At 43.9% G+C, this 25,102-nt stretch overlaps 1 protein-coding gene across 1 annotated transcript in view; it reads left to right on the forward strand.

Annotated features, from left to right (window-relative positions):
- The first annotated feature begins 2,615 nt into the window (after positions 1-2,615).
- LOC144164887 (pyrimidine-specific ribonucleoside hydrolase RihA-like) overlaps positions 2,616-25,102 on the forward strand; it is a 31,753-nt gene continuing 9,266 nt past the window's right edge. Inside the window, exons 1-2 of the mRNA XM_077695129.1 lie at positions 2,616-2,977; positions 3,372-3,672. Coding sequence (XP_077551255.1) covers positions 2,711-2,977; positions 3,372-3,672 — 568 coding nt within the window. The 5' untranslated portion in view covers positions 2,616-2,710. The remainder of the gene's footprint in view (positions 2,978-3,371; positions 3,673-25,102) is intronic.

The raw sequence follows: 25,102 nt of genomic DNA on the forward strand, positions 1-25,102 counted from the left end.
TCCCACTATGTGTTCGCGAAATACTTTTCTTGTAAATAAAATAAGGTAAATATTTTTATAATATTGTTACGTCGCGGCAGGACAATGATGAGGCGAACCATGGCGACGATGAAGTGATGTATTTACAAGATGTTGCCGCAGAGCGATGCAATCTATTTACAAGCGGCCATGATCGCTCGGGCGAGCCGCATCCTCTTCGTCGTCTTCGGTGACGGGTTATGGCGCTATGGGGCGTTGTCCACGTAGGTGTTCCGTAACATCACCCCCCCCCCCCCCCCCGGCGGAGAACGACAGTCCCGGTCGAGGCCAGGGTAAAGACAGGGTGGCGAAGCGGATGAGCAAAGCGATGAGAACATGTACAATGATGTCCTTGCCGCCACTGATGATGGTGATGGTCGCGATGAGCACCGCCCCGGAACAGCTGTGACCACCGCCGACCCCACGAGGCAGCGTCCAAAGCTTTCGGAGAAGCGCCGGAGATCTGGGTGGGGGAACGTCGTCGGCTATGCGTCTGGTCGTGGCTGGTCATTTCGTCTGGTATCGGCGGGGCATGGGCAGGGGACACGGGGCTGGGGAATGTCGCGTCCGTGGCTCACCGGGGCTGGGTAGGGCTGACACTTTCCAGGAGCCAGGATGAGACTGCTTCATGAGCCGAGACGGGGTGAAGCTAGGGGCCGGGATGGGACTGAAACCCGCACCATCCACCAAAATGTTACGTGGCGGCAGGACAATGATGAGGCGAACCATGGGCGACGATGAATTACAAGATGTTGCCGCAGAGCGATGCAATCTATTTACAATCGGCCATGATCGCTCGGGCGAGCCGCATCCTCTTCGTCGTCTTCGGTGACGGGTTATGGCGCTATGGGGCGTTGTCCACGTAGGTGTTCCGTGACAATATCTTTGTGTGCTCGTAGTTCTAAATTGTGCGTCATAATTTATTGTGCGCCCAAGATAACTTTCGGTTTCTTCCCGGGAAAGTCCTTTGTAGGGCGAGGAAATTAAGCGTGCACGTTACCAAGGGGCCGGGCGTTTTTCACTGTACAAACTATATCTTCGTGGGATTTTGGTGCGCGATGCTCAGGGCCTGGGTAGTAATTGCTTACCTCTTGTAATTACGGCCGGCCTGTGGTGGCTCAGCGACGGCTGAGTCCGAACGTGTTCATGTCATGGCTCACGCAAGACACATTTCGTCGTCTGCTTTAGCTCTCGTCACCGGGATTGTTCCTCGCGTATGCGTTGTTTTCGCGTGTTAGCGATAGCTATCATCGCTCTCTTACTGGGGTAGTGGGCGCCTTTCATGTTTATTGTACCTTTGAGTACTCATCACCGCGGGTGTAGCGCCCGTTCTCCGTTTTTTTATTGGTATATTTCTAGAGATTCACACTGCGTTGTGCTAGTAGATCGTTAACTTAGTTGCGCTGTTTGACTGTATTCATGTGCTTGACGGCAGAAGCAATCTGCAGAGGATATTCGTAGAAGAAGCGAAAAAACAGGCGCTCATTCAGGTAGAACGCTAGGTGATGGTTTGACAGATGCCCTATCGTAAGTTTAAACTATTGTCGATTACCAGTTAAAGCACACTTGAGGAGGATGTTCTTATCTATGCCAAACGGACTTTTTGGTAAACATTATGAGCACGCAACTTTGTTTAGTATTTGTTTCATTGTGTGGGGTATGAAGGGGCCTAATCTATGGGAGAGATTAGGAAGGCCTAAAACACACTTAGTGTGCCAGCTTCTTTGGTTTGTGCTTTGTTAGCCAGTTGTAGCGAGCTACAGCGGACTCTGTTGTTTGACTCTGTCGATTGGGAGGGTGTTCAATTCATCAGCGTAGAAAGGCATGCCTAGTATTTTTGTTTGTCGCACTCAATTTATTATGTACCATTCAAACTCTGCTTGTACGCTGCTGACCTCGGTGAAAGCGCATTTTCCTCAAGAGACCAGAAGGAGTTCGAAGAATTGTGGCACAGTAGAGAGGCTTTGCCCTGCTAAATATGAGGACGTGTTGGCACCTAGGCCCACGATCACGCGGTTCTGTGCTAACCGTGCCATGTCCCCTGCCACAAATTTGTAGCTTCTTGTTACTTAGTTCAGAATAATTCGCGGTACGTTAAAAACTGAAGGAGACGACAGGTGTAAAAAGAAGTCGCGTAGACGTGATGTTAGAGGTGAGAGGCATTTTAGCAGTTTTCTTCGATAGGAAGTGCCATGGCATGTTCTTTTAATATCGTAGGACAGCTTAAGGGTCGCACGAATGCTTTGGATAGCATCCCAGTCATTGGTCTTAAAGTTCACAAATGGTCTTAAAGTTCACCAGTTCACTTTTGCTTCATACATTCCTTTTAAATAACAACCCATGGCTGGTGTTCGAAAATGTCGGGGCAGACTCTAAATTGGCATCTGCGCGTCAGGAGTGTCAAAACTGTCTAGGAAGTTTCTTGTTTTTGCACCTTACTCATCGCCCCGAAAATTTGGTATTCATATCTTCGCGTTGTCGAAAATAAAATAATCCACACCTTTTGTTGCTGACGTGAGTGCCGAAATAAAAAAAATATTAAACAAAAATGCGCGAGGACTATGCTGGCGATGTTGTAGTTGCCTGATGATCTTAAATTTATACGCGCTAGTGGAAGGACAGCAGAGTGGCAGCGCGGTTATTGCCCCATGAACGGTAGTTATTGGCGTATTGTACTAGAAATTATTGAAATATGTCTTGTGTATCTTTCATATATTTAGGTATATTCTGCAACTTTGTTGCTGGTAATAGTGACAATTACGTGTCTTCTGAACGCAACGATTCCTTAATCTTATTAGTTGATGTTGATACTGGCGTCGACGATGCTATGGCACTTGCTTTGGCTGTGACTTCACCCAATGTGTCGATAGAGGTTATCACTGTCGTAGCAGGCAACACCAACCTGTCAAATGCCTATAATAACACCCTAAGAGCCCTTCATGTACTTAACCAAACCAAGGTGAGTGGAGTTCTTTTCCTTCCTCGTGTTTTCTCAAATTTTACCTAAAACTGGCAAATGTCCCTTACACTCGATTTTCATTGCTTCCGCGGTTCTCTTGCGGCAGTTATTTGCTCTTTGGGCTTAGTTGAAAGCTTTGCGTCATTTTCTTCTATAACAAAACACCTTTCGGTGATCAGTTTATACGTTTGGTGGTCTGCAGTCGTTCATGCACTCCTAAAAGTTATGCAAGTCACTGTGAAGACTATTGCGGTTTAGGCAAGCAGTGTAACTGAAGACGCCAGGGTGTTTCAAAAAAGAAACACGAAACACGAAATCCGTTCAAAACCGTTCGAAATCCGTTAAAAAAAACACGAAATCCGTTCAAAAGTACTTTATTGTTTTTTTTTTACAGATTCCTGTGTACAAAGGTGCTGACCGTCCTATTGACGGCCACTGGGACTACGAAGAAGTGTACTTTGGTGCAGACAATTTCGGAAATGTCAGCTCAAAGTACCCCATGGGAAACAATAGCGCCGAAGATCCAAATACTTACGGTTACCTTAAAATGATGGAACTGATCAAAAACCGCTCCGATTGCTCTTTGACACTGATGATGCTAGCACCGTTGACAAACCTTGCTATCGCCCTTCTCGTGGAACCAACTCTGACTCAGAAGCTGAAAGCAATATATATTCTCGGCGGGAATAAGTGCGGTAAGTTGTATATCTGTCTTACTGCACAGGCACGAAGATGCAGCCCAAAGCTTCAAACCGTGCTCCTCCTCTAGACACAGAAGGCATTGCGAATGAACGTCATATTAGTTAGGATAAAACAACCTGAAACACTTTCTGAATAACTCACACAAGCGGCTCATAGATCAAACAATAACAACACGACTATACGATCTTAAAACTTTACCCGCATCCGCTGCGGGTGACGCGATATTCACGATGAATTTTATTGCGCTTGGCGGCACGTGGAGCATAGAGGTAGAGCATCCGCCTCGTGTGCAGAAGGACCGTGGTTCGAATCCCGGTGCCGGACAATTCACACCGGAGTAAAACAAATCCGCGATATAGAATTGCTGAATGGGGTTTGTGGTGCAGCCTGAACACAGCGACCATTGCCGGCAACGCACTCCCTCACCAGAGCAGGATTGGCCACCCTGGTGTAGTAACGACCACAACCTCCCAAGAATACGCCATGTAACCCACGGCCCCCAGTCTTCATTGACTGCGTAGCAATTGACCACGGCTGCGGTCAGACGTGTGACGCATCAGACGGTGCTAAGAATACCTAGACCCGTACAGGCCGCCATTGAAATCTGAACGTGGCAACATTTAACACGAGAACCTTATCTAGTGAAGCGAAACGAGGAAATAAAGGGCATTAAATTGGATGTCATGGGGCCCAGTGAGGTTAGGAGGACCGGTGAAGCCCTTACAGTGCTACAAAATAGATACGTCCTTTGTTACCGTGGTCTAGTAGAGAGAAGAGAACTTGGAGTGGGATATCTAGTCAATAAAAGCATAGCTGGCAACATTGAAGAATTCTTTAGCATTTACGAAAGGGCAGCAGGCCTTGTAATTAGGTTCAATAAGAGGTACAAACTCGAGGTGGTACAGGGATACGCGCCCTTATCCAGCCACGACAACCATGTAGTGGAAAGCTTCTATGAAGTTGTGAATTCGGCTATGGCTAAAGTAAAAACACAGTATACCGTATTTATGGAGAACTTCAATGCTAAAGTAGGCAAGAAACAGGTAGGAGACTAGGCAGTTGGGAACTATGGTCTTGGCTGTAGAAATAGCAGGCGAGACCTACTAATCGAGCTCGCAGAACGGAATAAACTATGCATAATGAATACCTTCTTCTGCAAACGGGAAAGCCGGAAGTATCCGTTTGCGGGAGGAGCCCGAATGGGGAGCATAAAAATGAAATAGACTCCATATTATGCGATAACAGTGGCGTCGTGAAGGATGTGGAAGTGCTCGGAAGGGTAAGGTGCAGTGACCACCTTATAGTAAGATCTCTAATGAGGCTAGATTTGAGGAGGGACCGTAACAAGCTAGTACAAAAAAAGTCGATAATTAGATAACAGTAAGACGTAAAGTAGAAGAATTCAGGACCGTGCTCCAGAACCGATATTGAGCTGTTAACGCGGAAACAGAGTTTACGACACAGGAAGCCAGCGACAACCTCACATGCATTCTCACGGAGTGTGCAGAAGAAGTCGGGGGCACGATGGCTAGACAGGGTAGCGGTAATAAACTTACCCAGGAGACGGAAGATCTAATTAAGAAATGGCAAACCATGACAATCTCCACCCCAGCTGACCGAATACACCTAGCGGAGCTTTCGAAGGTATTCAATAAGCGTAAGACAGGTGACATTCGGAAGTATAGTATGGAGAGAATCGAATACGCTGTAAAGAACAGAGGTGGCCTTAAAGCAGTGAAGATGCGTCTTGGGGCGGGGAAAAATTAGATGCATGCACTTAAAGACAAGCAAGGCAGTGTCATCACAAATAGGAATAAATTTTCACAGTAGCCGAGGAGTTCCATAGGGATTTGTACCATAGCCGGGACATCCAGGATAATGTCGGACGAGAAAGTAGTTCAAAGGAGATGGACATCCAACCACTAACGACCGAAGAAGTAAGAAAGGCTTTGAAAGAAATGACAGGGGCGAACCACCTGGTTAGGATCAGATAACAGCAGACCTCTTGAAGGATGGCGGAGAAATTGTGTTTAAAACACTGGCAAACTCGCATACGCAATTCCTAATGACCGCAGGTGTACCGGAATCTTGGAATAACGCGAACATCATCCTAATCCATAAGAAAGGTGACATGAAGGACAGGCCGATAAGCTTACTGTCAGTCGTGTACAAAGTACTTACCAAGGTAATCGCTAACAGAATTTGTGCCACATTGTATTTCAGTCAACCTAAGGAGCAAGCGGGGTTTATATATTATAGTCAGCAATCAACTTATTCACACAATCAATCAGGTGATAGAGAAGTCCACAACGTATAATGAGCCCCTGTATATGTAGCCTTCATAGATTATCAGAAAGCATTTGACTCTCGAAACTTCAGCAGTCATTCAGACATTACGGAACCAGGGTGAAGACGAGCATTATGTAATAATACTAGAGGATATCAACAATGGGTATACACCTACCATCATTCTCCATAAGGAGAGCAGTAAAACACCTATAAGGAAGGGCGTCAGACAAGGAGACACAATCTCTCCAATTTTATTCACAGCATGTTTAGAAGAAGTATAAAGAACCTTGGATTAAGAGCAGGTAGGAGTAATGGGTATTAGAGAATTCTTAATTAACCTCAGATTTGCTCATGACGTTGCCTTGCCAAGTAACTCGGGGGACGAATCGAAAAGCATGCTTTCCACACTGGACAAACAGAGTAGAACCGTGAGCGTGAAAATAAAATGCAGAAAACTATAGTAGTGATCGGTAACCTAGGGACAGCAAAGCCGTTTGAGAGAGGTGGCAAGGCAGTGGAAGCGGTAAGCGACTATGTGTACTTAGGAATAATCTTGGAATAACGCGAACATCATCCTAATCTATAAGAAACGTGACATGAAGACTTGAAAAATTACAGGCCGATAAGCTTACTGTCAGTCGTGTACTAGGTACTTACCAAGGTAATCGCTAACAGAATTTGTGCCACATTATATTTCAGTCAACCTCAGGAGCAAGCGTGGTTTATATATTATATTCAGCAATCAACCATATTCACACAATCAATCAGGTGATTGAGAAGTCCACAACGTATAATGAGCCCCTATTAATGTAGCCTTCATAGATTATGAGAAAGCATTTGACTCTGTCGAAACTTGTGACCCCAAATCCCTATCATGAGACAGAGAAAATTAATAGGATAACAATGGGGTGGAGTGCATACGGCAGACATTCTCTGATATTGAATGGCTGCCTACTATTTTCCCTGAAGAAGAAAGTGTATGACAGCTGCATCTTACCGGTACGCACCTACTGGGCAGAAACTTGGAGGCTCACTAAGAGGGTTCAACTTAAATTGAGAAAAACTCAGCGGGCAATGCAGCGGAAGATGATAGGTGTAACAATAAAGGACAAGAAGACAGCGGGGTGGGTCAGGGAACAAACGCGTGTTACGGACATGTTAGTAGAAATTAAGATGAAGAAATGTACGTGGGGGGGGCATGTAATGCCAAGGGAAGATAACCGATGGTGATTAAGGGTAACAGATTCGATCCCTCGAGAAGGCAAGTGTTGCAGGGGGTGGCAAAAAGGTTAGATGTGCAGATGTGACCAAGAAATTTTCGGGGATAAATTGGTCGCAGTTAGCTCAGGACCAGGGTAATTGGAGAATAATGGGCGAGGCGTTTCACCTTCAGCGGGCGTAGATAGGCTGGTGGTGGTGATGATGATGATGATTATCGCGCTTGCCTTGCACTTCCCTTGCACACTGGCCAACATACCAATGCACGTCAACAATATGCTCTCTGCAGCTCGCTACAGGCTGTCAGCCAACTGCAATCAAACTGCAACAATAAATAGCGTAAAATAAACCAACATCAACAACGACAGCTTTTATTTATCTGCAGTTATTGAAGGGCTGCATAAATTGTCAAAAATTGAGCTCTGCACTCGCCGCGTTCATACGTTTGCTATTACAGGTAGCCGCAGGTAGTTGATAGTTGCGACTTTCTTGCGTCGTCAGTCCAATTTTAATTAAATTTCTGGCAACCTTTGCGACGCCATATGCACAGTTCAGTATGAACTTTCTCGCGGGAGAACAACAAATAAAGTGCACGACACGATACGAATGCATCGACGGTGTTAGTGTCAAGAAGCGCTATTTGTGGAAGAGACGCTTTTATTTTGCCGCGGGAACCTCTCCTCTTTAAGAAAATATAAATCAGCAAGTTTGAGCTGTGCAAGTCTTACTGTTCTCGGCAATCAGCTGACAAAGAAGGATCAGAAAGCACTGCGCTCGAGAATATTTCAGTTGCACTCGCTGGTGCAAACGAAACCTAAAACGTTTTTGACAATGCGAGTTATACCAAATACACTTATATTTTGGAATGAAGGGTCCTTCACCGTTCCTAACAAAACTTACTTCCATGTAGTCCCGCGTCGTAAATGCGGCTGACGTTAGTGGGGTGTCATTGCCTAATGTTGAGAGGTACAATACGGATTACTGTAAGCACGGATGACACAAACACACAGACAGTTATTTGTAAAATATTTTTGTGCTACAAGAGTGTAGGCTGGAAGAAACTAAGTAAGCCTGGGGTGTGTATTATTTGTCGTTTTTTTATATTTATGTTTTCATTTTCTTGCTACCCTCAAACATTCAAACGGAAAGTCGGGCGCGCTAAGAATTATCCCTTCAAAAAGCCCTTCATATACACAATCTCAAGCGGCGGGTGATGGGTCATGCTCTAAAATTACCGAAGACATTTCAACTCCAAGAATGCTGAAATTGCTTTGCTGGACAGATTTGAAGAAAATCTCACGTTCGAAGGGAAGCTCGACTAAGCAAGCTTTAGAGCAAAATAACTATTTCTGGAAATAAACAAAGTCATGACATAATCAGTATTAAGATATTCCTAGATAGGGTATTCAGAGTTTTGAGGAGAATTCTCACTTCGCAGAAGAAGAAGGTAACAGAAAAGATTGTATTTGTACCTGTAAACTCCAGCAGCAGCTGAGTACTTTCAATATATGTCGTTAGAGTTGGCCATTGAGTTCCATACTGTGCAAATCATCTGGACACCAGCGTTAGAGACCAAGTTCGAAATCTATGTGCTCAAGATAGCGAGCATTTCAAATGCTCCTTCTTCCTGTTATTGCCGCGTACAGTTGCGTTCTCTATTAATTAGGCTCTTGTGGTTTCAAATTCAACATTGAACCGAAGATGAATAAGTTAAAAACCATTCCGGTGCATTGTATTGCGGCGCACAGGATCTCCAAGGCGGACGGCCAGCTGAGAATTTAGGATTCGTTTTATACGGTTCACCGCATCCTCTTTGTAAAATGACAATTACCATGACTGTTATTTTTTGTGAAAAACGTTTGTTTCCCTCATTCTCCAAGCAGTAACTTTCGACAATGTAAAATAAATTGAATTCATTGCGACTGCTGTGATATGAAAGTAGGTTCTTTTGTTTTGAAACCGCAATTTACAAATTTTTGAACTGAATTTTCGCCAAATGTTTGTCACCCTACATTTAGAACGTCCTTGTGGAATATTATCGGATTTTATAAAACAAAGGCGCCTGGTTCGCTAGTGGCAGCCATGGAGACTGATCCGGACTAGAAAGTTTGACTATAGTCGCTTTTATAAAACAGTCATACAACATAAGTGTTAGTATACAAAATCTATGTATGGCGGAATCTCGTCTTGTTGCGTGAACACGTGACAATAAATTACAAACTGAATGTGGCCACATACGTGGTCAATACAAAGACATTTTGGTTCTTGAATAGGAGTCTTCTTGACAGTGAAGATGACGGCACAAGTGATTTATCATGGATTTATTTTCAAATTCGTTGTAAGTGGCGTGCATTCACGAGTGGGAAGTGGTCATTGCAATGAAATGTGCGCTGCGAAGTCTGTGTTTTGAGAATAAAGCAAATATAGCTAAGGAGAGGCCCAGGCGCCCTTTCAGTTAAGTCGCCCCTCCATTTTCGGGGGGTGATCTTTTTCCTTGTATTTCCCGCGCGCGCCACGTCTTCGGCCTTTGAGCACTCCACTTTCGTCTGCTTTGTCTCCGCCTGGTGATTGCGGGCTGCCGACAGCGCCGCGCGGTGACATTTGGCCCCCGTGGCCCTCCGTGTTCGCCATTGCTAGGTCTCCGGTTGCCAGGGGCATTGGATCTTGTGTGAAAAGGACCACATAAATTCCTCTACACTGCTCCCAATTCACTTGTGTCTACCGGGACCCTGGGTTTTTAAACGAATCAGACAGGTCCAGTTTTTAATGGCGATATTTTTTATAGGGGTATTTAAACCCACAAAGTTTGGTCTGTCTGTCTGCCTGTCAGTCTGTCTGCGACTCGATTCAGCCACCCGGCCAAAGTGAGACAGATGCTGAGCAATAGTCTTTTATACCCACAGCCAAATATAAACGTTCAAATGAGGTGTCAATGTTTATACTTGTCAAGATTGTTCAACAAGAACAAGACATTACGCATTTATAAAGCCGGAAATGAATACTTAAGGGATATATGCAGTGTTTCTTTATCAAAAGTTACGGGGGCTTGAATTTTGGGATGCACATGAAATACTTCATCAACTGTAGAAAACTGTCTCTTGCTGTTCGCGCTACTATAGCTCCCGGGGGCAATAAAGAAACTAAACGACAACATAGGATTTCCGAGGTCCAAGTGGAACGCTCTTGGAGTTGTCCAACATAGATCTATTAACGTTAGAGGGGGGTGCCTTGATTCACGAGCGTGACCGCCGTATGGCAGCGCTGGCATCGAGGCACCCAACCTAAAGCAGTGGAATGCCCTAAATTTAAATTGACTTAAGCAAACCACTAACGTGTTATCTTCGGAGGAGCGAGACGGGGGAGGAACAGCATTAGAGTTGAGCGGGAGACAGGAGGCAGGAATTTACTTAAAAGGGGCGCCAGTAGGCTATTGTGTTTCTTCGATATTTAGAAAAAAAGAGAAGATACGCGGCCGTTTTTTACCTTTACATTAAAATTGATCCAGTTTGTTTCAATGCGAGGTGCTTCGTCTCGTTCGGCAAGAGCACTAGATACGCGTTTTTTTTTTCTTTTTATGCGTTGGTTGAGTTTTGGTGAATATTACACATAGATTGATGCACTCCCTGGTGAAACTACACGACAACTGCCTAAAGAAAAATTTCAAGGCTTCAGGTATAGAATTCAGTGCGCAGGTTGCAATCGAAGCTACTTCGGTGAGACATGCATATTTCAGCAGATTTGAAAATAAACGCTGCTATTTGACCCGGAGAACGCTTATTATTCGAAGTGAGCCGTGCAAGGATACCTGAGATACTTGCTACAGGCCCCAAGCCAAGTCTCATGGAATTAGTCATAGTTAAAGAATAGAGGGCTTGGGACGTTTTAAAGCAGAATACATTTGGCAGCTGAAATATTCATTAGGCAATATGTTTTGCTTAAAAGTCTTGACCTACAAGCAGAATCACTCAAGATAAAGGAGTAGTTGTAATCAAATAAAAAAGGGGTTGCAAGTTGCAGGACTACCACTTAACTCAGCAATGTCTACCCACCTATATGAAGATGCCATTATTTGTTTCTACGGGCAATCCGAATTCTCACATAAACCTGCACTTCCGAACACGATACGACGAGAAATTCTTATATCAAAACAAGAAATACTAAAACGTCAAAGCGGAACAGGAAAATCTCAAATAGATATCCGACATCGAAGCCTGCTTTGTGCAAAGATTAAGAGTGCCTTCACACAGAACTGTTTAAGGGTCAAGCTAAAATGTAACTGATTTCAACATGCGTCCCCATCGAAGCCTTTAACTAGAGTGTTAAGCAAGAAAGGACTATCACAAGACGCGATAAGCGGAAATTGAGGGACAATACAAGGTTAATTTGAGATTGCAAATGGCGACGCTATAAATGAAGTGGCACAAGCTCTTTATTAAAAAGCCGGATGCAGCGTGAGGAGTGTAAGTTCTCCGAGGACGCCGGTTGTTCAAGGTTTTACCACAACGAAGCGTTCTAAGGCCAATTTTATTTTTCAGCTACATAAATGACGTTGCACAATGCACAGACAACGCCGCATTTGTTTCATATGCTGATGACAGCACAGTTTTTACTAAAGAAAATTCCGAAACAGAGATAGAAGTGAAGGCCAACCAAACAGTGTCTGACCGCGATGCTTGGGTCTCGGTAAATTCTTTAAAAATTGACCCTTTGAAAAAACGAGTTATCTTGTACGCGACTAAAGGAATAACCATGAAAAGAAGCTGAATTTATTTCTGGCCTATCAGCAGTTAAAAATGGTGGATTCTGTTAGAAGTCTTGGAGTATATTTCTCAGAGCACCTTGCATGAAACGAACATGTTAATAACTTGCATTCAAAGTTGTCATCCGCAATTAGTGTCCTTGCACGTATGAGACGCAATCTCCCTACGAAGGTAAACATTACGATTTAAAATGCATTGATATCATCTCTCTTGCAGTACTGCAGCGTAGTGTGATGTACTAGTGGTATCGCAACTTTGCGGAAGCGTTATTTACTGCAGAAAAGTGTCATACGTCATTGTGCTAACGTGCATTATACTGCTACAAAACATCTGTTTCCACCGTACGAAATTCTCCCCGTGTTTTGTTTGTATAATTATCGGTCGATGTTGTAGTACAAAACTTTTGTTAGGTATGGTACCGATACCATACAAGAAAACTTAAGTGTTCGTCTAACCAGGCACAGTGACATTTTTGCAGTACCCACACCTAGGAAAACTTATGAACAATCTCTCTTACAAACTACCTTGCTTGCTAACTTTATTAAACTAAGAAGATTTTGGTCCGTCGTATATTTGTAACTATCTCATAAAACCCTTCACCCAGCTGATTTTATCTCTCGATGCCTGGAATTTATTCCCTTTTTTTAAATTGCTGCTTTTATGTTCACGTCACTTCATGACTATACCTATGAACTTTTCTGTACTGTTTAGCGTTGTTACAAATTTTTTGTATTACTCGATGCTATGTAACACTTGTCAATTTATCTGCACTCATTGCTCATGGCTGACCATCATGCTTCTGTTTGCTAACTTGTAACGGGGTCGGGGTTTCTTATCTTTTCCGTACTCATTATTTTCAAAGGAAATAAAAATGTTTGATTGATTTGTTGAATTGATTGATTGATAGTGCTTCGGAAGGACGTTGCAGTATGAACAAATGAAAGTCAAGATAGCGCAGGCATGCGCAATGGTAGGTAGCCTAAGCACTTCACCATAGCCAGCAGTCGAAGGTGAAAAATACTAATCCAGAAAATAATTAGAAAAGCATAATACGAAACAAAGGAACTATTGGTGAGACAATAGATTTAAGAAATTCTGGAACACATAGGTGTCAAAAGAGACGTGTAAACAAAATTTGGTGAAGTGGTCAAAATATATTAGCAGAGCGACGTTTGCCGCAGCGCCACCTACAAAACGGAAAACAGTGAGGATCATTACAAAGTACGTGTTGTATAACACTAGTGATGAATATTGAAGTAATATAATGTAAACATTTCGAGAAGCAATTATCACTGCAACCTACGTGATTGAGAATATAAAAGCAGCCACAATACTACATGTACATTGCAATTACAGAACGTAAGAAAAGAATACGTTAATGGAAGCTGTGCTGTTCCGCGCGGGAAATTTTCTCTTTTCTGGGAATTTCCTTTTTTCGGGTATTTTGGGCTATAATTTTTACCACAAGACAAAAGGGGGATCTTTATGAATGCAAGGAATTTTAGAAGTCAAGGATTAAAAACAAAAACAATGTCAGTAATCCAGACCCCGCATCAAACGGTGACTCAGAGCGGATTTTTTGTGGGTGGGCGACGTTAAGACACGTAATCGCAACAGGCTGGCCCGCGAGACTTTGCATGCCACCATGGTGCTGAGTTTCATATTCAAATCCAAAGGTAGTTGCGGCCCCAGTTCGAGGCTACGCCGAAGCACAGCGCTGTTCACACACAGGAGAACGCGCCAGTAGGCGAAATGCACAGTTTATGTATTACGGTAAAACTTTGGCTTAGTACTTAATCAAACTCAATCAAAAGCGTCAAATACCCAACAATGCCTTGATCTTTTTCGTATAAAAAATTCTAGCTTACAGCATTGGCATGCAAAGTTAGCCTGCTGTTTGGTACAAACCATTAGATAAAAAGTCAAACGCTGCTGAACGGTGGATGTAGAGGAATTCGTTTCATGCTGAAACTGTTATTCTCTAGGGTCCATAGGGTTGACATAGGTGGCGCTGGGTAACACCCAAAACCGTTTAAGAATCCAAGTAAAAATCAGTGATCCGCAATAATAGAATGCATGGCAATTTGGAGAAAATTCTTGCGAAACATGCACGGATAAGTGTGAGAAATAGTGAGTTTGGAAAACTAGAATTAGACTTTTTTCCGCTGTACGAAGCACGTCTTGAATTTTTTGCAGTCCAAAAAGCACAGTCATTTGTTCCAACTTGAACGTCTCGATTTTTTTTACCAATTTTCGCTTGTAACTGCAGTGACTTTCTTCACTCGAATCCGTAAACCTCAAACTTACCGTTTTGTGTAGCAGGTGCGTTAGTCCGCCTTACTTCCGACTTCTTGCCAATCCGCCACGTAGACATTTTGTTTTTTGCCAGCTCTTCACGTGGCAAAAGCCCTCCTGCAAGCCTGGATACGTACCTGAGCCCAGGGGCCTGCCCTGTTAGCTTTACTTGTAGCGCAAGCTACACTACGCTACTTCGGGATCGTCGGGAGGTGACAAGTTTTGCCTTTGAGCGCTACACGTGAAACCACACCCCCTTCAGCAAGCGGCTGGCACGGAGCAGCGGCCCGATAACTCAGAGAGATAGGAGGCAGGGGAGAAATAAACGAGGAAAGAAAGGAGACGTGCGCGGGTGGTGATGCAGAGAGGCAAGGAAACCGCCGCCGCAGCGAAAAGCGCGCGCCACGAAGGAAGGCAACGTACGGCCCAGAACCGTGTGCGATACAGGAGGACGAACAGCCGGCTGTTGTCCCTCGTACAGGGGTGACTCTTAAACAACGCGTTGAGGCGAACAAGGGGGAAAACGCTAGTGTTGCGTACAGCTTCGCTACTTTCAAGTCTTTTGGAATGGTTTGAGCTTCCTTAATTTTCTTTTCCTGTTCGGACACTTCATACTTTTGTTCAAACATCTACTTTCCAAAGTTTTCACCAATCATAGCGTCTTATTCTGTGCTCTTCATTGAAATATTCAAATTTCTTATTTGCAGTTTTGTGTAGCGGTAGCTTTAGTGCTCCTTACGCCCGATTCTTTGCTAATCCCCCAGGTGTGGACGGGCACTCGGCAATTTATTGGCATTTTTTCTATGAACGGATAGCGCAACCAAGACCTCAAACGAAGAGCTGAGAAATATATCTTGATATAGCCAACCCAGATTTATTGATTGAAATCATTCACTTTTTATATGCATTGCAGTTATTCCTAAACTTTTTTGTTTTGTGTGTTCTCCGATTTAAAGCTCACCGATTTATTACTTTGCACAGGTCGAGGAAACATCCTTCCAGGTTCTGAATTCAATTTCCTCACGGATCCAGAGGCTGCACTTGTAGTTGTGCAGAGGGCGACGTGTCCAGTATTCATTATTCCGTGGGAGACGGTCCTTCAAACAACCGTTTCCTGGGTGTGTATATGCATTTGTTTCTTTTAATACTGGTAATAATTAGCACTTCTTCAACACAATGTAGTGTATGCGCTTTGCAAGTCAACATAGCGGTACACAAAAAAAAACCAGTTTTGAGTGTTTGCTTGTGTGAATGTGAAAGCATTGCAGTGTATTTCAAGCTGTGCTGTCCTGCATATGTAATGCCGTGTGTGTCGTTCTTTTGATGTATTTTCATGTATTCTGCCCGTGTATGTCGTCGGTTTACCAGCCACAACTCTGATGGTGATGGTGATTTCACATGGACCATGTGATTGCCCCTTTTTTGTTCATGCATATCGGTACTTCCATTAGCGACAACGGTTTAGAGCTGCCGATAAAATATTCGCTAGCGTGGTTTTCGCGCAGAAAAAACCAGCTGCAGAAGAATGTGGCCCCTTTTAAAAGTGGTCGCCTGTAGTACCAACCTTTGTTATCTTTTTTACAAGTCCTTCTTTCCCCTTCTTTATCGGATACTTCGAGTGATAGGTTTTCCAGACACGCTTGTATGTTTTACAATATACACGATAGCGTGAGCGCGCTTAGCGTCTTATTCTAAGGTTCTATAGTACTAAAAGATTCTAGAGATTTAAAAGATTCTACTATTACTGCTGCAGGCCTTCAGCAGTGCAATTCTGTTGTGCTCCAATTGCCTTTCTGGTGATTCCTTTTTTTCTGCTCAATTTTTTTCTTCTGTGTTTCTAGTTTTCTGTCTATTTTGTAGAATTACGGTAGGGGATAATCTGCGCCTTTCTATTTCTCTTCGCAGTAAGCTCACATTACTCCTGCGAGGCTCAGCACGTTTGACTAGAACTTTTTTCAATACGAACGCTTCTGCAGATTCTTCACGTTCACCCTACCTAGAAAGACCGTAAGATTGCACAATGTTGCCCTAGTTTTGTTTCTTTCGCTAACCTAAACTTTGGAACATTGCTTTAATCCATACAAAGAGGTAGCATTTTCCCGGTAGCTCTCCAACGGGCATTGCCATAAATATGGACATTTCCCTTCACACAATTATATTCCTTCTGGTATAAAACAGACGACCTTTACTGTTTTTGTTTTCTTGCGGGGTGCTCAGTTTGTAGAAGAATCATTATATTTAACATCATGTGGGCCCTCCTTGTTCAACGATAATAGCTATTCTGAACAATGCAAAACCGGATCTCCTAGTTTATTGTGCCTTATTAATAATTCAAAGTGGTTTTCACACGCCTAGAGTGTAGGTGTGTCTTCCAGATATTTAGTGCGGTGTTTTGATGAGTGAACATGTAGGTGTGTTTTCTGTTTACATTGCATGTACTGTGCGGTTTCGAAGTAAAGGCGTGAATGATGTACGTTTTCTCTGTAATAAATACAAAAACACCGGAATTTGCACAAGGTATGCACCTGGTATGCCACCATAAAACCAGGAGTCTCATTAGGAGCCTGCCTTATGCAAACGCTCACAAGGCTTGGGTTTCATGAATTGATGATGTTCTATAGCATTATGTAGCGTGAGTTCATAACGAACGTATCAACGTGTGTCTTACAACCAGGCGTTGTTCGCCTTCAAAATATAATTCTGTCAAGCATGGCTGCCGCTTAGTACCATGGCGGAAAAATTCATATGTTACCTTCTTTGTTCGTTTGACCAAATTGGGTTCGTAGATGTAGGAGTTTTAAGGGCGAAGATCCTCTTGCTTGGGCCCTGTCCCGGCCGTACACCGCACATTGTACATGGCACATTGATGATGATTGTGGCGGGAAACCCCTAGGTGTTTCCCAACCAAAGATTGCCCGAAGGGTTATAACGTTCAACACGTTCGTTGCTACCAAACAAAGAGGAGAGGAAGAAAAAGAGGTTGTCGTTCGTCGCCTGCGAGCTCAAGACTCTTGTTCGGGCCCTGTCCTATCCCTCGTTGCTGCCATACACGGCGGAATGATGATGATTGTGGCAGAATCCCCCTAGGGATTGGCCAACCAAACATTGGCTGAAGACGTCAAAACGTTCAACGCGTTCGTTGCTACCCAAGAAGGAGGAGAGAAAGAAGAAGAGATTGTCGTTCGTCGCCTGTGAGCTGAAGACACGTACCAGAGGTACGTGACACAAGACGCTCTGCAGAAGGTGACGGCCAAGGTGGCTAACATTTCACACACGAATTCGCCAACTTACTCATGGAGATTATCCTCGTCCCAAACAAGCCCTACATAATCACCACAAACATCGACGTCGTCGACGGGCTTGTCAACGGAGCGGTGCAAAGCTTGACGTGTCGAGTCTTTATATGATGTGTGGGCGAATGTTTCACGGTTTTACCTATAAGCATTTCAGCTTCGCCCCTCTCATTATCATTCACTTCGTGGAGATGGCGGGATTTTTTTCTTAAAAATAAGCAGCATAGACTGTCTAGAGAAGTAAGATTGGCTGATTTTTTGGTTTTATATTTGTTTCTTCAATGTCATGCACCGAGAAGCTCTGCGGGTCACCCACCTCTATAGGGCAATTGATGTAACTTGTTTTGGAATGTGAGTCTTAACAATTTAACTTCACCGCACTTGTTAACACCTAGGCGAGAAATAAGTACCCCCGTGTTGCTCCTTCGCCATGGCTGATTTGATTGGGGTTAGGTTTCTAGTAGACATCCCTCATTCTCCTTTATGAGTACCGCTGCTCAACGTCATACGGTAAGTTCAGAAATTACATAGCCATTATATAGGAGTATTAGGAATATGGCGGCAGGACTTCCACGGCGTTTTTATGGCAAGTTAAACATTACAAACTACTCAGGGTTTGAACGGCGAAGGCTGGCAAGCGTTTATAAAAATAAACATGTTTTTGTGTTGTGGTTTTTTTCTGGACACCATGGCATCGGCGACTGCGTGGCGCGGGCGATGATAATTGCAGACTACCTACGTGCCACCACACAAGGTGTGTGCGGGTGCTTCAAGAAAGTATACCTGAACTTCATTGTGTGGATGCCTACAACGGAAGTTTTTTGATACATGCCTACAAGAACCACCACGGCAAATTCAGGCTCTTTACACATTTCACCGGTTTCAACTGTGTATTTGAGCCAATCAGTTCTGCTTAGCCCTTTCAGTTCTCTTCCAAGTACCAGAAACAATTAATGTTTGGGGCTATCCAATTACTATGAACCAGACTGCCATTTTAGCGTAGAGGACAAACTAATCAGCACAATAGAGGGGGAATGACATGTTGAAGTTCTTATAGGTTTTAAGCTTTGGACATTTCTTATATATCATTATGCTGGCGGTACACCAGTTCAATATTATCGCCATTGAATTAAGCAATTTTCGTCTTCTCCTGCGTCATCAGTTTATGTTAAAACCAGCGATATAAAGTGTTATCTCGTAGACCACAGCACTAACTAGCAAGCTGAAAAATAGTATGTCTTTGTTCGCACTTTTTTCCCTATAAAACGCATATCCAAATTAACATGAAATATTCGGTGTTTCAGGACCTTTACAATAACATCACTAAGTTGAACTTCCCCCTTTCGGACTTCCTCCGTGACACCACCAACCACACCGTCGAGACGGTGCTAAAACCGACGGGCAGCGCTGGCTTCAACTTGGGCGATTTCCTGGCCATGTTGGCCGCCATTGCGCCTGAAAGCATTTCCAAAACTTTGGAGAATCGGGTTAGCATTGAACTGACGGGAACTCACACGCGAGGTCAGCTCGTGCACGCGTGGATGCCGTACATGCTTCCCGAAGTAAGTAGAAACGTCACTGTTGTACAAGCATTCAACAAGACAGTCGTGGAGTTCTACTTCAACAAGACGTTCAATCGTGAAGATCCTATCGAACCTTTGCCGCCATCAGGAACTTTTGAATAAAAATCGCCTCTGAACAACATGTACTACGTCGAGCAATCGCGGCAACATATTACGCTGTAAGATTTTCTTAATGTGTGAATGTTTTCTTTTCTTTCAATAAATACGCCCCTCACACCTCAACGGACATTTCCTTCAAGAAAATTAAAACTTTCAGGTGTTGAAACAAACATCCTAAGTGACTAATAGTGGTGCCATTGTATGTTCCAAACCGCAAAAGGTCGTGTAGGTATTGAAGCGACGAGCATTGGCCGATGAACTCTTCCCGCCGCTCAATGTTCATCGCCACAAACGTTTTTCTTAAGTTACATATAGAAAAAGCTGTTTCACAGGAATTATTTAATCTGGGTGTGGTGCGGGTTTCTGTTCCGGCAGTACTGGGGTGCTGTGTCGATGGGGTACTTTAGAGACCTGGCGCTTCTGAGTGCGTTAGAGCTCCGAATTCGTTTGCTTTAGGAGGACAGTCACCTTGCCGTGCAATGCAGGACTCAAGCCCCTGGGTGTTGCTCACGAGTGCAGAGTCATGCCATGCAGTACCGAGCTCGTATGGTGAAGCCTGTTTTCTTCTTCGTCAACATCTATCCGATCGCGGATTAAACCAGCGGACAAAGCTGAGCACGTCGCAGTAACCGTGAGCAACACCACATGCAACGGACGCTGGTGACTTCCTTGCCTGCCTAGTCCCCGCCCGTAGCACGGACATTTGAAAGAACCAAACGGTATTAGCGTATCACCGTGTAATTTGCAAACTCTTGCATTTTCCCAATAGAAACACGTTCGGCGACGCAAATACACAACGCCATAGATCACAGCGCCCATGTTGCCGAAGGGCAATGGACGGAGCCAACTCGTGTTCGATAGCCGTGTCGGATGACTCTCCCGAGATAATTCGCTTCTCGCGAACATTCGTTCTGGTTTTTCTACAAAGCATGTTTTTTTGGAGTTCGCATTCTCGCTCGAGAGGCCTGTCTAAAGATGTTGGATGAAGAAAAAAACAGGCTTTACTCGGACGTTTCCCTCTTTGCAAACTAATATTCATTTACTGAAAGACGTGTTTTACTTCCCCTTTTGGTGCTATTCTATTATTTTTCCGTTCTCTCTTTAGCAGAACTACTGCGAATATTTTCTCTCCTCTTTTTTGTCGCATCATCATCATCATCATCAACAACAACAAAAAGTGCCTATATAGGCCTTCTCGGAAGAAAGGCCTTTCCCATTTCTCTCCACCCGCTGACGGCCGGCGCTGCTCGAGTCAATTCTTTGCCTCCGAACTTCGTTATTTCTTCCTCCATCAAATTAGAGTCCTTCCTCTTCTTAAAAAAATCGTCTCTATCATATCCTCTTTTAGCATCGTGGGCTTCCATTTGTCATGTTGTCTAGCTACATCACCAGGGCACGTCAATGTCTTTTTTTAATTTGAAATATGTTGTCTCAACTCTCGTATGCACATTATTCGCCTATCATTCTTCGTACTAATTTTATACCAATCCTTCGTAATATATCCAATATCATCCTTAACACTAGTCCTCTATCATCCTTCGTAGTAATTTCCCTTCAAGTTGTTTAATAAGGCGAGAATTTTCTGCTCTACGTGTCCTCACTGATCGCTTTCATTGGTTATAAACAAATGATTGATTGATTGATTGATTGATTGATTAGTTGATTTATTAATCGATTGATTGGTTTTCGGGTTTAACGCGCTGACGCAACGTAGGCGAAGAGGCGCGCCGTAGTAGAGAGCTCCGGAATTATTTTGACCACCTGGGTACCTTTAACGTGCGCCAAAATCTCGCAAAAAGGAGCGTTTTTGCTTTTCGCTTCCATCAGAAAAGCGGCCACCGCGGCCGGGAATCCAACCCGCGACCCCGTGCTCAGCAGCGCAACGCTTTAGCCACAGCGCCACCACGGCGGGTTATACAATTCTTGCAGTGACCTAGGTAGCTTACATGTTATTACTTGGGAGTGCTTGCGAAGTGCTCCCCTGCAACAGCTATTCTTCTGGAGATTTGTTCTTGCGGTTTCGGGTCAGCCTTCACATTGGTTCGACGAAGTTATGCCTTTCTACAAGTTCTAGTGCCGCGTTACCTAAGCTGAAAAGGCCGCTTTCGACATCTTTACTTATCATTACTGCTGAAATTTTGATATTTTTTGTTACCGTAAGGACAATCTTCCTGCATGTAATCCATTCGGCACTTTTCCAGGTGTTCTGCCGACTCACTGACCACAGATATGTTTTTTGCATACTCAAATAGCTCCCGTTCTCCCTGTGTATCCTTAATGGTTCATTCTATAACGCAAGCTTGGTCAATACTTTCTTAAGACAAGCAATGAACATTTTTGGCAAGATGGTGTTTCCCTGTTTTGATCTGTTTCTAATAGGAAAGTTTTCGCTTTTATGTGGACGATTGATTACCCGACACTACATGCCTGAAATGTGTCACCAGGAGTCGCATGCAGCTCTCTTCTATTTACTTGGGCTTTCAATGTGTCCAGAACTGCTGTGGTGTTTACTGAATCAAGCACTTTTTATAATATAAATATGTGTCATTTAATAGGGCTCATTTTGTTCCGCAGATTTTTCTATTCCTCTATTTTTGACATCGATGAGATCTATTGGGATCTTTCTTATATGATCCACTGGGAACTTTTCTGAACCCACCGTTTCCCCTGGGTTTTTGGAAATCGAATGTGTAGCTTATGGAGTTAACTATTCCCTTGGAACAACAGTTTGGATACGACTTTGGATATATTGTGATGCAACAGTTTGGGATATTGTGGAATTCCTAAACTCATTTAAATTACTCCTTCTCTTTACCAGAAATTAGTATTGGCCTTTCCAGGCTAAGGGCACTTTTAAAGTCCGTAAGCATTACTAAAATATGTCAGCCAGCTTTTGCAGCACACTGTCTTCTCCTTCCTTTAAAATATTCGCTGTTATGCTTTTGTCATCTGCAGGTTATCCGTTTTTCACGTCCTTGGAGCCTTTTCTACTTTCCCTTCGGCTAATAGTGGGACATCCCGAGCTAAGATAACAGGCTCAGTAATTCCGTCAAGTCTAACGCCCTGGCACAAAGTCTGGTGTACAGTTCTTTCACTGCTTTTATTTCCCCGTCCACGTTGGTCATAATGTTACCATGTTCGCCTGCGTGTGCACGACCGGTGTTTCGCAATAAATAGTGTCTTCATAGTTTATTTTATGCTCCTTTTGCGCTGCATAGATTCCACTATCTCTGGCATGTTGTACGTACAATGTCGTTTGTTTTATTTGGGCCATGGTATCGCACTCTTCCACCAAAGGCTGCTTGTTTGTGCTTTTGGGTATAGGTGTCGAGCCGGGCACGAGTGCTTCATTGTGATGGCAGTTTTGTTATTTCGCGAAGTTTTTCTTATAGCCATGGAATACTTCTCGTAAGATCACCCCGAATGCTTTTTAACGGGCGGTCACATCGGAGGAGGCGAGATCGCACATGTAAAATAGAGCGCGTGTATACTTGCTTATGAAGACGAATGTGCATTTTTGTGTAATGAATTCTCTAGGTACTCAGCTGACAACCATGTCATCCTATCTTAAGACATTCCTAATTTCACTAATAACGTGCTAGGCTAGCTTTATATTCGTAAGCTCTGCTGTATTTTCTCACTTCGTAGTGCTGACGTTTTGTTTACACTTGTCGACAACGGTCCTAAAGAGCGCTCGCGACAATCATTTTCGGAACGCAGTGCAATATGTTTGTTCTCAGGTCCAATATTCCCGCTAACGGTAGGCGACTCTTCTGTATCTTTTGCCGCACGCGATATGGATCTCGGTGCCCAACCGACATGCCGTGAATGTACTGCGTGCCAATGGGTTACGTAGTGCGAGCTAATGCTACTAACCCAGGTGGCCCAAGGTCACATGTCATGGGCAGAGGAACGGAATTAGAGAATATGAGACGAGGCAATACGGATTAGCAGACAAAACTGAACTCTATAGTTGTGACCAGGGAGGTGTCACTAACGTTTCAGTCATAAGGTAAATTTCGTTTTATTAAGTTAAATTTTATTTGGCCGAAGTTTGTAGCCAGACGTGGAAAACCCAAGAAAGAAGTGTTATATTTTAATAGAAAGTGAGATAATAATTATTACAGGGACACAAAAGCTGTGGTGAGGACAAAACAATCAGCATTAGTGTTATAATAAGTAGTACACGTAACTACACCTTAGGAATACTAGCATTGTTTAATGATCTTGTGGGAGCTTTTACGGGGTGGTGATTTTGATAATTGCATGCTCATACATACCGATGAGTGAATGCGATGGCGTAGAGGTAGAACACCCACCTCGCGTGCAGAAGGACCGTGGTTCGAATCCCGGTGCCGGGCAATTCTCACCGGATTAAAAAAATTCCGCGTATTGATGGAATTGCACAAAGGGGCTTGGGGTGCGGGCTGACCAGGGCGACCATTGCCGGCAATGCACTCCCTCACCAGAGCAGGATTGGCCACACTGATGTAGTAACGGCCACAACCTTCCATGAATACGCCAATTAACCCACGGCCCTCAGTCCGCAGCGGCTACGAAGCAACTGACCACGGCGGCGGTCAGACCTGTAACGCAGCAGAGGGTGCTAAGAATCCCTGGATCCGGACAGGCCGCCAATGGAATCTGAACCTGGCAACGTTTAACGCGCGAACCTTATCTAGCGAAGCAAGGCTCGAGGTGTTCTTCGAGGAATTAGAGGGCATTAAACGGGATGTATTAGGGCTTAGCGAAGTTAGGAGGGCAGGCGAAACATTTACGGTGCTGAAAAATGGACACGTCCTATGTTACCGTGGTCTAGAGTTCATGCTGAATTTTTGCGCAGCGTAAGACAAGGACAGATACAACAGGGGACACGAAGACCAGCGCAGACTAACAACTGAAATTTATTTCTTAAACAACACATATATATACACTATCTAACAAATAGTGTATACATATATATATATATCTAACATATATATACACTATCTAACATTTGGCAAAGCACGGTGAGCAATGTACTGTAGACAAGTGCGAACCTCTGTTGAACTAAACTACTATTGTGTTCTGTCACCCTAATCAGACTACCAGGGAAATTGTAGAAGCGTGGCACATGGCTGCGATCAAGGGAGCATGCGTGAGCCACCCATCAGTCGCTCTGTCAGAAAAAGAAAAACAGTTTCTGACCAATACAAGATAGTATAATATTGTTGCGAGGCGGCAGTTCGCCTTATCAAGTCAGTTTGGTTGTACAGTTATCATGCTTTGCATTTTGATGAAAAGTGTACTAACCTGCTCATGCGCGGTGATCCAGGGTTGTTAGATAGTGTATATATATATGTGTTGTTTAAGAAATAAATTTCAGTTCTTAGTCTGCGCTGGTCTTCGTGTCCCCTGTTGTATCTGTCCTTGTCTTACGCTGCGCAAAAATTCAGCATGAATTCTGAGTACCAACTAGCCCGCCTAACGGTGTTATTACAGTGGTCTAGAGGACAGAAGAGAACTGGGAGTGCATTTCTAGTCAATAAAGGTGGTGCAGGGCTACGCGCCCACATCCAGACACGACGACCAAGTAGTGGAACGCTTCTATGAAGATGTGGAATCGGCAATGGCTAAAGTAACAACAGAGTATGCCGTTGTTAGGGGGGACTCAAAGCTAAAGTAAGCAAGAATCAGGCTGGAGACAAGGCAGTTGGGAACTATTGTCTGGGCTGTAGAAATAGCAGGGGGGGACCTACTAGTTGAGTTTGGAGAATAGAATAACCTACGCGTAATGAATACCTTCTGTAAACGGGAGAGTCGGAAGTGGACCTGGAGGAGCCCGAATGGGGAGCACAAATATGAAATATACCTCATATTATGCGATAATCCTGGCGTCGTGCAGGA

This window comes from Haemaphysalis longicornis, unplaced genomic scaffold (assembly GCF_048455015.1).
Source record: "Haemaphysalis longicornis isolate Haplotype H1 unplaced genomic scaffold, Haemaphysalis longicornis Haplotype H1 scaffold_14, whole genome shotgun sequence".
In the NCBI taxonomy this organism is placed as follows: Eukaryota; Metazoa; Arthropoda; class Arachnida; order Ixodida; family Ixodidae; genus Haemaphysalis; species Haemaphysalis longicornis.